At 38.3% G+C, this 11,101-nt stretch overlaps 1 protein-coding gene across 3 annotated transcripts; it reads left to right on the top strand.

Annotated features, from left to right (window-relative positions):
- Window positions 884-10,951, top strand: LOC109711557. 3 transcript variants are annotated; one of them, XR_002216639.1, is made up of 24 exons: window positions 884-1,064; window positions 1,318-1,426; window positions 1,501-2,250; window positions 3,371-3,561; window positions 3,664-3,738; window positions 3,820-3,954; window positions 4,424-4,542; window positions 4,764-5,066; window positions 5,139-5,226; window positions 5,396-5,501; window positions 5,583-5,696; window positions 6,533-6,696; window positions 6,933-7,053; window positions 7,491-7,715; window positions 7,797-7,987; window positions 8,359-8,526; window positions 8,614-8,719; window positions 8,939-9,079; window positions 9,182-9,346; window positions 9,436-9,636; window positions 9,809-10,003; window positions 10,082-10,153; window positions 10,292-10,507; window positions 10,587-10,951. XR_002216639.1 is itself a non-coding variant. In XM_020234683.1 (23 exons), exons 2-23 carry the CDS (start codon window positions 1,379-1,381, stop codon window positions 10,442-10,444), a joined length of 3,831 nt encoding a protein of 1,276 aa, XP_020090272.1. In that variant the 5' UTR covers window positions 884-1,064; window positions 1,318-1,378; the 3' UTR covers window positions 10,445-10,951. The 3 variants fall into 3 exon arrangements, 2 of the variants coding, with proteins under 2 accessions (XP_020090272.1, XP_020090273.1); XM_020234683.1 differs by having other exon boundaries at window positions 10,292-10,951; XM_020234684.1 differs by having other exon boundaries at window positions 885-1,064; window positions 8,942-9,079; window positions 10,292-10,951.

Below are 11,101 nucleotides of genomic sequence, written 5' to 3'. Positions count from 1 at the left end.
TTCATTTTTTTAATAAATAAGTTTAATTGAAAAATATAAATTAACTAGATATTAAATTTTGAAATTTTAAAATTGAAACGTGTGTTAAAATTTAAAATTTTAAAATTGAAACATGTGCTGGTTCACACTGCTGCTGTAGATTGTTGACCGTGAAGAATTTCGAAAGTGGTGGTCCCGGTCCTACGATGAGCACTTCGCTACATCACTCCAATCACACATGTGAATTATGTAAAGTATTCGGATGATCCCACGGATGCTCGACAAGTGTCAAATCCAGCGGTCGAGCGCACCTAAAAAGGAAAATAAAAAATAAAAATAGAAATCTAGGCAAATATGACTAATTAAATTAGCATATATCTTCGCTCGAGCTCAATCGTCCCTTCTGACACGCGTCGCACATCCGAGCGATCTGAAGCGACTCAAATACACTAATTAATTAATTAATTAACTAATTAATTAATCCGAGTGTATATAGCGGCTTGAGTGTAGTGTGGGACGCTCCCACCTCCTCCTCTCCCCCCACTAACGTTCGACCGTTACAAGGCCCCAACGGCGCGGCCCCGCCACGTCATCCTCCCGTTGGGAATCTAACGGCGTCTAGAACGTGCTTGTCCTTTCCGTCCGCGACGGTAACGGGGGAGTGGGGGTGGTGCCGTGGTGGGCGACCGCGTCTTTTCACTCCCACTAACGTTCGACCGTTACGGAGCCCAACGGTGCCGCGCCGCCACGTCACCCTCGCGCGGGACATCTAACGGCGTCGGGAACGTGGTTGGCCCTTTCCGTTAACATTGTAAGGAATCAGAAATTTTCTTTTTTTCTTTTTAAATTTTAATAATAATAATAATTCTCCGCATACGTCCGCGACTCTGTCTCTTGTCTCTTTCTCTCCCCATCGCTCTCTTCTTCACACCTTATGCTCCCTCTAATTGTTTGAATTTTTTTGAAAAAAAACAAAGAGAGAGGAGAGGAGCGAGTTCACTGTGAGCTTCGCGTTCGCATTTTTGTCGATTTAATCGGTGAAGATAATCCTCCAAAATTTCCAATCCGGAGCACTTTTCTTCAAAGTAAGCAATTTTTTTCTTAACATTTTGTTTGGATTTTTCATGATCGTTTTGGGTGAATTTGTGTCGCTGTCGGAGGGATATACCCTATTTTTTTGAATTTTTTTTGGATACTCTGGTGGCGATTTAGTGGGAGCATTGTGTTCTTGATCTCTTGGTTCGGAGTAAACCCTCGTATACCTAATGGATCTGATTAGAATATTGTTATAGTGCTCAAATCTTCTTCTCTTTTTTTTTTGAATTTGAACAATGCTAGGTTTACGTTGGGAATTTTGGTGGGGAAGGGTTTATGAACGAAACCCTCGGCGGAGGCCGCCATGTTCACTGAGGGGCTCGATCCAAACGCGCTTCGATGGGTTCGCGAGGTGAGCATTGCTCCCTTACACGCTCTATTTCTCTATTTTTTGGTATCTTGATCTAATTGAGAGGCAATGTATAGGGCCAGGGTTCGGTTTCGAGGCAGCAGAACCGGATCGACCCCTTTCGCAGCATCCGCAATGGCGGTGGAGGCGGACGAGGGCTTGGCGTCCCGCCGCCAGAGAAGTTTCGGAGTGGCCACCTGCCAAAAGCTGCGATGCCCATTTCCCACGCCATCCGCACGGAGGACGTCGAGAGCGGCTCCGGATCCGACATGGATGAGTCCTCCGACACCGAGGCGGAGAATTACGTTGGGAGGTATTCCATTGACTCATCCTCGCGAGACGATGATAACCCTAATGGGTCTTCAAGGAGATCAGGAATTGGTAACCGGTATGTGCGGCCAGTCTCAGCGCCGCGATACTATTCGAGCGATGGGTACTCCGATATCAGTTCGTCGAGGGACACTGCTCCCCGGCAGCAGCAGCCACAGCAGTTCAAGAAGCCGGTTCGGGTGAATGGGTATGTAGAGGAGGAGGAGGAGCTCTCGGATTCAGGCGGTAGCTCGGAATTTTCAAGTCAGGCGAGGGTCCCTAATGGGGGCAGTTATGTTAGGGAGACTTACTCTCGTGATCGTCCGATCCATGGAGGCGTAAATGGGGCTTCGCGAGGAATCAACCCTGCGGAGAACTACAACCGGAATGTGCCCTTCAGAGAAGCTGCAAATGTTGCAGCTGATAAAGCCAGTGTTACTTCACAAGGGAATTACCAGTCAGATAACTACTCTCACCGCGCTCCCTTCAGAGATAATATGAAAGTTCCCTCTAACATGGTTTGTTCCTCAAAATTCCATGTTCCTCAAAGTTCCTTAAATGTTCTTTGAAGCTTATTATTTTATCCGAGTTGATTGATAGGTAACAATTGCTGTGTCTTATCTTTTGAATTGTTCAACTGATGTACCTTTGAAGTTGACATTTTATTGATTATATTGTCTACCAAATTTAGATACTGCAGATAGTCTTTTTAGTTTTGAGGAAATTGAGAACAGATAATAGAAGAATGATTGTAAATTGTTTTACGAGTCAGGTTATGTTAAATTGCTTTTAAGAAAAATAATGTTGGACTGGAATATGAAAGCCAGGTTTGAGCTATGGTGCGATAGGAACTTCGGGTCTGATAGATTGTTTGTTGGTTCCATCACAAACCTCTACATATATTATTTATAGCTGAAATGTGCCGCATTTCCAATAAAATTCTCTTCTAACTGCAGATACAGTGTCCTTTTCATCACATTGTCTGTTTGCAGGTCTTCTGTTTAGAATAGATGGTTTTTTCTTTACACAGTACGCTAATCTTTGCAGGGCTAGTTTTTTACAAGTCAGGGCTTTGCTTTCAATGTCAAAATTCTAGTGTTTGTAGCTGGATACTGCAAGTTTTAGTTGATATAGCCTGTCAGATAAATCCTTATTTCTCTTTTTCCTGGATCTTTCTCACGTACAGAGAGCAGCCTACCTTGAATTTCACTTGTGCGATGTCACCGGGCGTATGCACTACATGACCTCACATCAAATACCAAACAACAAGAACATTCTTATTGGGTTAAAATGTTTAGATATAGTATTATGGGCTATCCTTGAAACTTAGAAAGGGCGCCTGTTCTTTCAATTGACTGAAGGTTTATGGCAATTATACCAGATGCAATAAAATTCTTGCTTCTGTGCTCAATTTGCTGTCCTTTACATAATTTAGTTGAACAGTTGAGATTGAACAATATGGTGACGGGAGGGGATGCTAATTCTTTAATTTATGGTGAACTTATGTTTCAGCTGTTATTGGACATTGAATCCATCTTTCACTAATTCAGCTAGTTTGCACAGTTAGAAATTTTTTTGCTGTGTCAACAAATGAAGTCCATTTTACTTGTGCTCATACCTGTGTAAATTTGTTTGCAGAATGGTTTTACTGGTGTTCCCAGTGCACCACCTATACATGGCTGTGATGAAGAAATTTCCCAAGCTACTGATCAAATATCAGCCGCCAGATCTTGCTGTACTCGAACTATTGGATCTAATAGTTCAACTTTAGGAAAGGAGCCAAGTTCTCATGTTAATGAAGGAAGCAATATACCTGACCAAAATTCGAGGTTCTTAATATAGTAATGACTTTGTGTTACACATTATGCAAAGTATCTAAATTTACCCTGTTATCTGTTTCTTTAATTTAAACCATTCCTCCCGCTTTACAGGACTACACTAGGTGGTGCAGAAGTTGGTGCATCCTCTAGTTCATTACCTGCTAAAGTTCCCACTTTTCATGCCAGGTATAATTGTTAGATATTCATTAATAACTTGTATTCACATTTCTTATTTCTTTGTAACTCATTTGTTTCCTTGGATTTTAGTGGACAAGGACCTTGGCACTCTGTGATTGCATATGATGCATGTGTTCGATTATGCCTTCATTCATGGGCTAGAGGCTGCATGGAAGCTCCCATTTTTCTGGAAAATGAATGTGCACTGTTGCGAAGTACATTTGGGTAAGTGAGTCTATTCAGTTGGAACTCATTATTCTTGTTAGTTAAATCATCCTGGTCATTTAAATTTTGAGAAGAGTGTAATAAATGTTTAGTGCTGAGTGCTGTTATTGTTTTGTTTTATAATGCTGCTGACATGTAATTTAGCTTTAGTCCTAGTCTCCTAGATTGTTGAAATTCTATGCTATTAATAGCAATATTTTCAATGTGCTAGCTATTCTTTCCACTGGATACAAATTCCACTGCTGGAGATACTGGATATGCAGACATATCTTTCAGCTTTCTCTTTTAAAAAGTAAAATTAGAGGCCAAAATTTATGTTGCACTCCTATTAGTGGTGTATCAGTTTTTGTTGCAGCTGTTGGTAGTTTTCATAGTTAAATATAAGCATATGCTGCATATACATGTTGGACCTTTACCTTATTAAGTCAAGTATAAACTAAATCTCAGTCTTTCCTACTTCGTGTTGTAGCTTGCAGCAAATCTTGCTACAATCAGAGGAGGAGCTGCTGGCCAAGCGGACATCAGAGCTCAGCAGTGAAGGAGCTGCACCAAAGCCCAAGAAAACAATTGGCAAGCTGAAGGTCCAAGGTGTGCAGCTTATTTCACTAACAGTATATTTTGCTTTCTTAAGTTCTTATTAGTGAAAACTGGTAATTCTGTGAGATGTTTGGAATTCTGATAAGGCCAGCTCATATTTCATACAGTTAATGGGGGCACTGAGAACTCTTTCCCCTTCCAGTGTCTGTTTTTTTTATTATTATAATCTAAATAGATAATGGACTCTAACAAGATTTTCTGCTCATGATCAGTTCGTAAAGTTAGAATGTCGCTGGATATGCCTTCTGGATGCAGTTTCTCATCATTGAGAAGCCCAGTGGTAAAAATTGAGACACTTCGGTATCGTTTGTCCAATGTACAGTCAACTCTCTCATCAGGATGGGAGTCACTTCGGAAAGTACGTGTTTTACCGCACCTCCCTGCTAATAGTTCCTTCTCAAGGCATAGCTTGGCATATATGCATGCGAGTGCTCAGTACATTAAACAAGTATCTGGGCTTCTTAAAGTTGGAGTCACTACTCTGCGCAGCAGTTCATCGTATGAAATTGTACAAGGTATTGTATATTACATTCTTTTAGAGCATTTAGCATTAGCAATCTTCTCTGATGAACTACTGGTTTTCTCAGAAACATACTCTTGCCAGTTGAGGCTCAAAAGTTCAGCTGAAGATAGCTGTGTTCGGATGCAACCTGGATCTGGTGAAACACATGTTTTGTATGTATAAACTACCTTTCTTCAAATAGTTGTTACTAAGTTGATGCTTAAATTTCTCTACATGTATTCTTTGCAGAAGAAATTAATCATTTTCTCTAAAATCAAGTAGTTCAACTAGTTTGATGCAATAGTTGAGGTGTGCATTAACACACTTGCCTGGATATTGCAGCTTCCCTGACAGCTTAGGAGATGATCTAATTATTGACATCTATGATTCCAAAGGAAAGTCTTGTGGTCGTGTCGTAGGTCAAGTAGCTAGCATTGCTGAGGATCCGGTAAGAGTTTCCAAGCCCTTGGTATTCATTCGAACTGAAAGGATTTATTTCTGTTGTGATCTCAAAATTTCTTCCATGCAGACAAACAAACTTCGCTGGTGGTCGATATATCGTGAACCAGAACATGAACTTGTCGGCCGAATACAACTGTATGCAAATTATACAACTACTCTTGATGAGAACGGCAATTTGAAGGTATGGGAGCCATTCTGATAGTAAGCTGTTAAGATGTTCATTGCATCTTGTTCATGTTTAAGGTCCAATGCTTTCAGTGGCAATGGCATCAATATCTTGCACGTACTCTTCAGCCCACAATTCCCAATTCTTCATTTTTTTTTATTTGTCATGAGATCCTATAATAAAACTTGAAATTCTAATGCATTTGCCTAATCATTTAGTAATAAAGTGTATTTTGCTTAACAGACCATACCTAGACCATACCTAGCACAATTCGTTAAGGGCTTGATGTTTGGTACCTGGGTTCCAAGTACGAAGCCTGGTTGCTTCACATTTCTAGCGGATTTTAGTTCTTTAAAAAAATGAACAAATCGAGTAGCTTGCTGCCTCTCTCTAAAAAGAAAAGTAAAGAAAAGAAAACAAAAGAAAGTGTGTTTCGTTTAATTTTGGATCCTATTCTCAAGTTAAAATAAGCCTCATTGGGACCTGTTTGTCGTGAATCAATGAGTTCATGGAAAGCCTTGACTATCCTACTGTTGCCTTGCTTATTTCAAGTTGGGAGCAGATTGTGAGCAGGAAAAACTATACAATACCAAGAAAAAGTCAAGCAGATTTAGATGTCACAGATTTCAGGAAGAGTTTACTTGTGTTTTGTGGAGTCTTTATCTCTACATTCGTTAACTGCTGTGTTAATCTTGTATAATTTTTTCCTACAAATTGTTGTATTCTCTGGCTTAGATCTTTCTATCTATTGGTGTTTGCTTGAGGTCATGTAGTTGTCTAGAGGTTTCTTCTATTTGTTCTGATAGTTGTATATGCCATAATTGCTTTTCTAATATCTTCTACCTTTACAGTATGGCTCTGTTGCAGAGACTGTGGCATATGATATTGTTCTTGAAGTAGCTATGAAAACCCAGCATTTTCAACAAAGAAACTTGTTGTTGCATGGATCTTGGAAATGGTTATTGACAGAATTTGCATCTTATTATGGAGTTTCAGATGCTTACACCAAATTAAGGTACATTCTTGTCATAATATTTTGTTAAAAAAGATATGATATTATTTGCTTGCTGCTATTCTAAATCAACATGAGCTTCCCAATAAATATAGAATTGAACTTAAGAGCAATTTATGGCTTGCTCTGAATCTAAAGTTTGCCATTACTATTAAAGTTTAATGATCTTCTCTTATTGGGTGTTGCATGTTAAATTTATCAAAATAACCTTGTCACTAGTGGTGTTAAATACTTCTCAGGTACCTTTCATATGTTATGGATGTGGCAACCCCCACAGAGGACTGTCTTACGCTGGTTCATGATCTGCTGCTTCCGGTAGTTATGAAGAGCCGTAGTAACAATACATTGAGTCATCAAGAGGTACTTATTTAGCATATTCAGAAATATTCCTATTCTATTTAGTTATTCTTTGTCCGTATTTCAATTAACAATATCTGTTGGTGTTGTTCATATTTTTTTTAATATCAAGTTCTAGCTGGTGTAATCATTCTGTTGCTCTTATTAACTGATGCACTGCTTTGGGATTAGTTTGGTTGTGAATACACAATACAATCCTATGTAAATGATAAAATATACTACAAAACAATTTGGTACTTTTTGACACCTTAATTTTTTTATTACTTTCTTGTGGTTCTTCAAAGATGATTTCCACCTTGTAATGTCAAGCTCCATATTGCTGATTCTTTTTTTAGGTTTTAACTTTTGTGTTTGTCTTTTTTCCTTATACAAGTTCTTTCTCAGCTGTTGTTTTGGAAACACTATCTAAAGTAACATGTAAAATTACGCTTCTTTATTAGAACCGCATTCTTGGAGAAATCAAGGAGCAGATTGAACATAATTTGGAGATGCTTTTCGAGAATTACAAGTCATTAGATGAGTCTTTACCTTCGGGAATGGTGGAAGGTTTTAGGCCTGCTACCGGATTGCCAGCACCAGCACTAGCACCGGCAGTGAAGTTGTATAATCTTCTCTATGACATTTTATCTCCTGAAGCCCAACTAAAGCTGTGCAAATATTTCCAGGTTCATCTATATCAATGATTTTGCTTTTGGTGCTTAAATTTGGGTTTCTAATGTGATATTTAACACACCATATATGCTCAGGCTGCTGCTAAGAAGAGAGCTAGGAGGCACTTGCTTGAGACTGATGAGTATGTTGCAGGGAACACTGAATGCAATCTGATGGATGTTGTGACTTATTCTACTGCTTACCAGAAAATGAGAGCGTTGTGCTTCAATATTCGAAATGAGATATCTACTGACATTGAAATTCATAATCAGCATGTACTTCCTAGGTAAGATCAATTTGTAGTTCCTTTGTTTTACACAGTTTTTTACTCATAGTTGCTGAATGTTCTGCACTTAGATATATTTGCGATATATTTGCGACAAACTTTAGAAGTTTATCTCTAAAAGTACCGATAGTCTTGTTTGACTGATCTAAAGCATTTCGTGGCTTGTAGTTTTTTGTTTATCCCTATCTGTAGCCAATAAAGAAACCAGAAAAAGAATTACACAAGTACTATGATATCTATCTTTTGTACTTGTAAACCTTATATATTCTAAATAGAGCTCTGTCATAAATAAATTTACTGTAAGAACTATGCAAAGGAGTTTATGTTATTGTTATTTAACTTATTGTTGACACATTTTATTCTTATTACAGTTTTGTCGACCTTCCAAATTTAGCTGCATCCATTTACAGTGTCGAGCTTTCTAGTAGACTGCGCGCATTCCTAGTTGCATGTCCTCCAACTGGCCCTTCGTCACCAGTGGCTGATCTTGTGATTGCAACTGCTGAGTTTCAGAAGGATCTTGCTAGTTGGAACATATGGTAAATTCTTATACAGTTTTTCGTCTAATGTCTCGTTTCCTTTAAGCCACTCTCCTTTTAGTTATATTTTTCATAATATCTTAACAGCCCCATTAAAGGAGGTGTTGATGCTAAGGAGTTGTTCCACTTGTATATTATATTATGGATTCAAGATAAGCGCCTCAGTTTACTTGAGTCTTGCAAGTTAGATAAGGTAAGTTTTATTGCAGTTATGTTGAGTGATTACTAGCTATTTCCTGAATTTTCAATAATATCCGCTGAGTTTCTCCTTTTACCTTTTTTTCTCCATAAAGAAATAGATGGACCTCCTGATTTATTATTCTAATTTTGTGCTTCAGAAATGCCATTAGCTCTTCATTCAAAATTGTAGCATTTCTTAATTTGGATTTCAGTAGTGACTTTTTTCAATTAGCAGGTGAAATGGTCAGGAGTTCGGACACAGCATATGACAACACCATTTGTTGATGATATGTACGAGCAACTAAAGAATACATTGCTGGAATATGAAGTCATCATTTGCCGTTGGCCAGAATACATTTTCGCTCTCGAGAATGTATGTTTGTATGTCATCTATTGTCCTTACTGTTTGTGTATTCCTTTCCATAATAAACACTTGACTTGGTTGATTTTCTTTTGTTGCCTTTCAAACTTCAAGGCTATTGCAGATGTTGAGAAGGCAGTGATTGAAGCTCTGGAGAAACAGTATGCAGATGTTTTGGCTCCTCTGAAGGATAGTATGACACCTAAAAAATTTGGCCTCAAATATGTTCATAAACTTGCCAAACGCAATTCAATATCCCCTTATATTGTGCCTGACGAAGTAAGCAGTTTAATCGAACTACTAGAAATTTTACTTACTAGCAGTTCGTAGAAGTTGACCACTATATCTTCTTTCTTTTCCCTTTTCAGCTAGGTATTCTTTTGAATACGATGAAAAGACTGCTTGATGTGCTGCGGCCTAAAATAGAAGCCCAATTAAAATCTTGGGGTTCTTGTATGCCTGATGGTGGAAATGCAGTTGCTGGAGATTGCCTCAATGAAGTAACGGTAACTCTGAGAGCTAAGTTCAGAAATTACTTGCAAGCTGTTGTGGAGAAACTTGCAGAAAATGTGAGTATATCTGGAAAATTCTTTCTTGTTAAATTATCTCTTTGACAGTTATATTTATAATTTGTACAACAATTGGGTGGGAGATGTCTAGAAGTGGAAAATGTTTCATTATTAGAAGACAAATGATAGCATGATATCTGTAATGACTGTCTTTTAATTTTGTCGAATGCAGACTCGTTTGCAGAGCAACACAAAGCTTAAGAAGATTATTCAGGACTCAAAGGACATGATTATGGAATCAGACATTCGGAGCAGAATGCAACCGTTAAAGGATCAGCTTGTAGAAACTATTAATCATGTCCGTACTGTATTTGGGGTTCATGTATTTGTGGCCGTATGCCGAGGGTTTTGGGATAGATTGGGTCAAGTACGTGGATTTTCTTCTATTTTGCTAGCTTCTCGCTGTTGTTCTTATAATGTATTCTAAATCAACCTTCAATTACAGGATGTTCTTAGTTTCTTGGAGAACCGGAAAGAGAATCGCTCTTGGTATAAAGGTGCAAGAGTCACGGTTGCTGTAAGTACCTTAGTCTATGATGAGAAGTGCTCTTTATAGCTTTCAACTGCTAGTTGATCAGTTACCCATATCTGTACACAAGCCACTCGTTTTTTATTTCATCTAAAGACTGATCTAATTAGAGGTTTTCACGTACAGGTATTGGATGATACATTTGCATCCCAGATGCAACAGCTGCTTGGCAATGCACTGCAAGAGAAAGATCTGGAACCTCCTAGATCAAGCATGGAAGTGCGTTCGATGCTTTGCAAGGATGCGGCAGTTAAGAAGGATTCCAATTTCTACTATTAAGAGTGGGCAAATGTATATAATGAGTTCTTGGCATGAATCAGAAGCTTGAAATGCAGCGGCGAGGTGAGAAATATATATTAACTATATTGGAGTTGTTTTGATCAGGAAGATTCATATACACAACTGAACCTGCTCGATGCAGAAGTGAACGTCAGTCCATGCAAAGCAAGAATTGCTAGGGTAAGGCTGAGAAAGACCACATTTTGAGCCTTTTTCTTTTGGGTTTTGCGAAGATTTCGACTTTACTCCGTTTTCCAATTCCTCTTGGATGGTCACCTGTTTCTCTTTTTTTTCTTTTTTTTTTTTTTTTTTGTACTATAAGAAATATAAGTATAATGGAAATTATGGGACTCGTAAATGTTGTTATAAATATGTCAAAGAATGTAACGCAATAATTATCGTAGTTTATTATCATTCCATAGTAATGTGTCATGGACCCGTGTAGATGATGAAGAAATCAGATTAGCAGATTGATATAATACTCGTGTCTGATTATTGATTTTTGGATGAGCATTTGTTGACTAGCAATAAATACAGCTTCTCGGCAACAACCTTACTTAAACACTTTTTTTAACCGGGCATTATATGGCCTGATATCCAAAGGCACCTATTGGATTATCAATTTATTTTGTTGGTTAAATTTCAGTCCATCCTTTT

The sequence above is a fragment of the Ananas comosus genome, linkage group 6 (assembly GCF_001540865.1).
Source record: "Ananas comosus cultivar F153 linkage group 6, ASM154086v1, whole genome shotgun sequence".
Classification (NCBI taxonomy): Eukaryota; Viridiplantae; Streptophyta; class Magnoliopsida; order Poales; family Bromeliaceae; genus Ananas; species Ananas comosus.
This window is presented reverse-complemented; position numbering and strand designations above follow the sequence as displayed.

What these genes read in the sequence shown, in the direction of transcription:
- LOC109711557 (XM_020234683.1), top strand. Translation starts at nt 1,379, where the DNA reads ATGTTCACTGAGGGGCTCGATCCAAACGCGCTTCGATGGGTTCGCGAG. An exon ending in TGAAAGTTCCCTCTAACATG is followed by an intron (nt 2,251 to 3,370) that starts GTTTGTTCCTCA and finishes ATTTGTTTGCAG; the next exon opens with AATGGTTTTACTGGTGTTCC. An exon ending in TTTGGGATAGATTGGGTCAA is followed by an intron (nt 10,004 to 10,081) that starts GTACGTGGATTT and finishes CTTCAATTACAG; the next exon opens with GATGTTCTTAGTTTCTTGGA.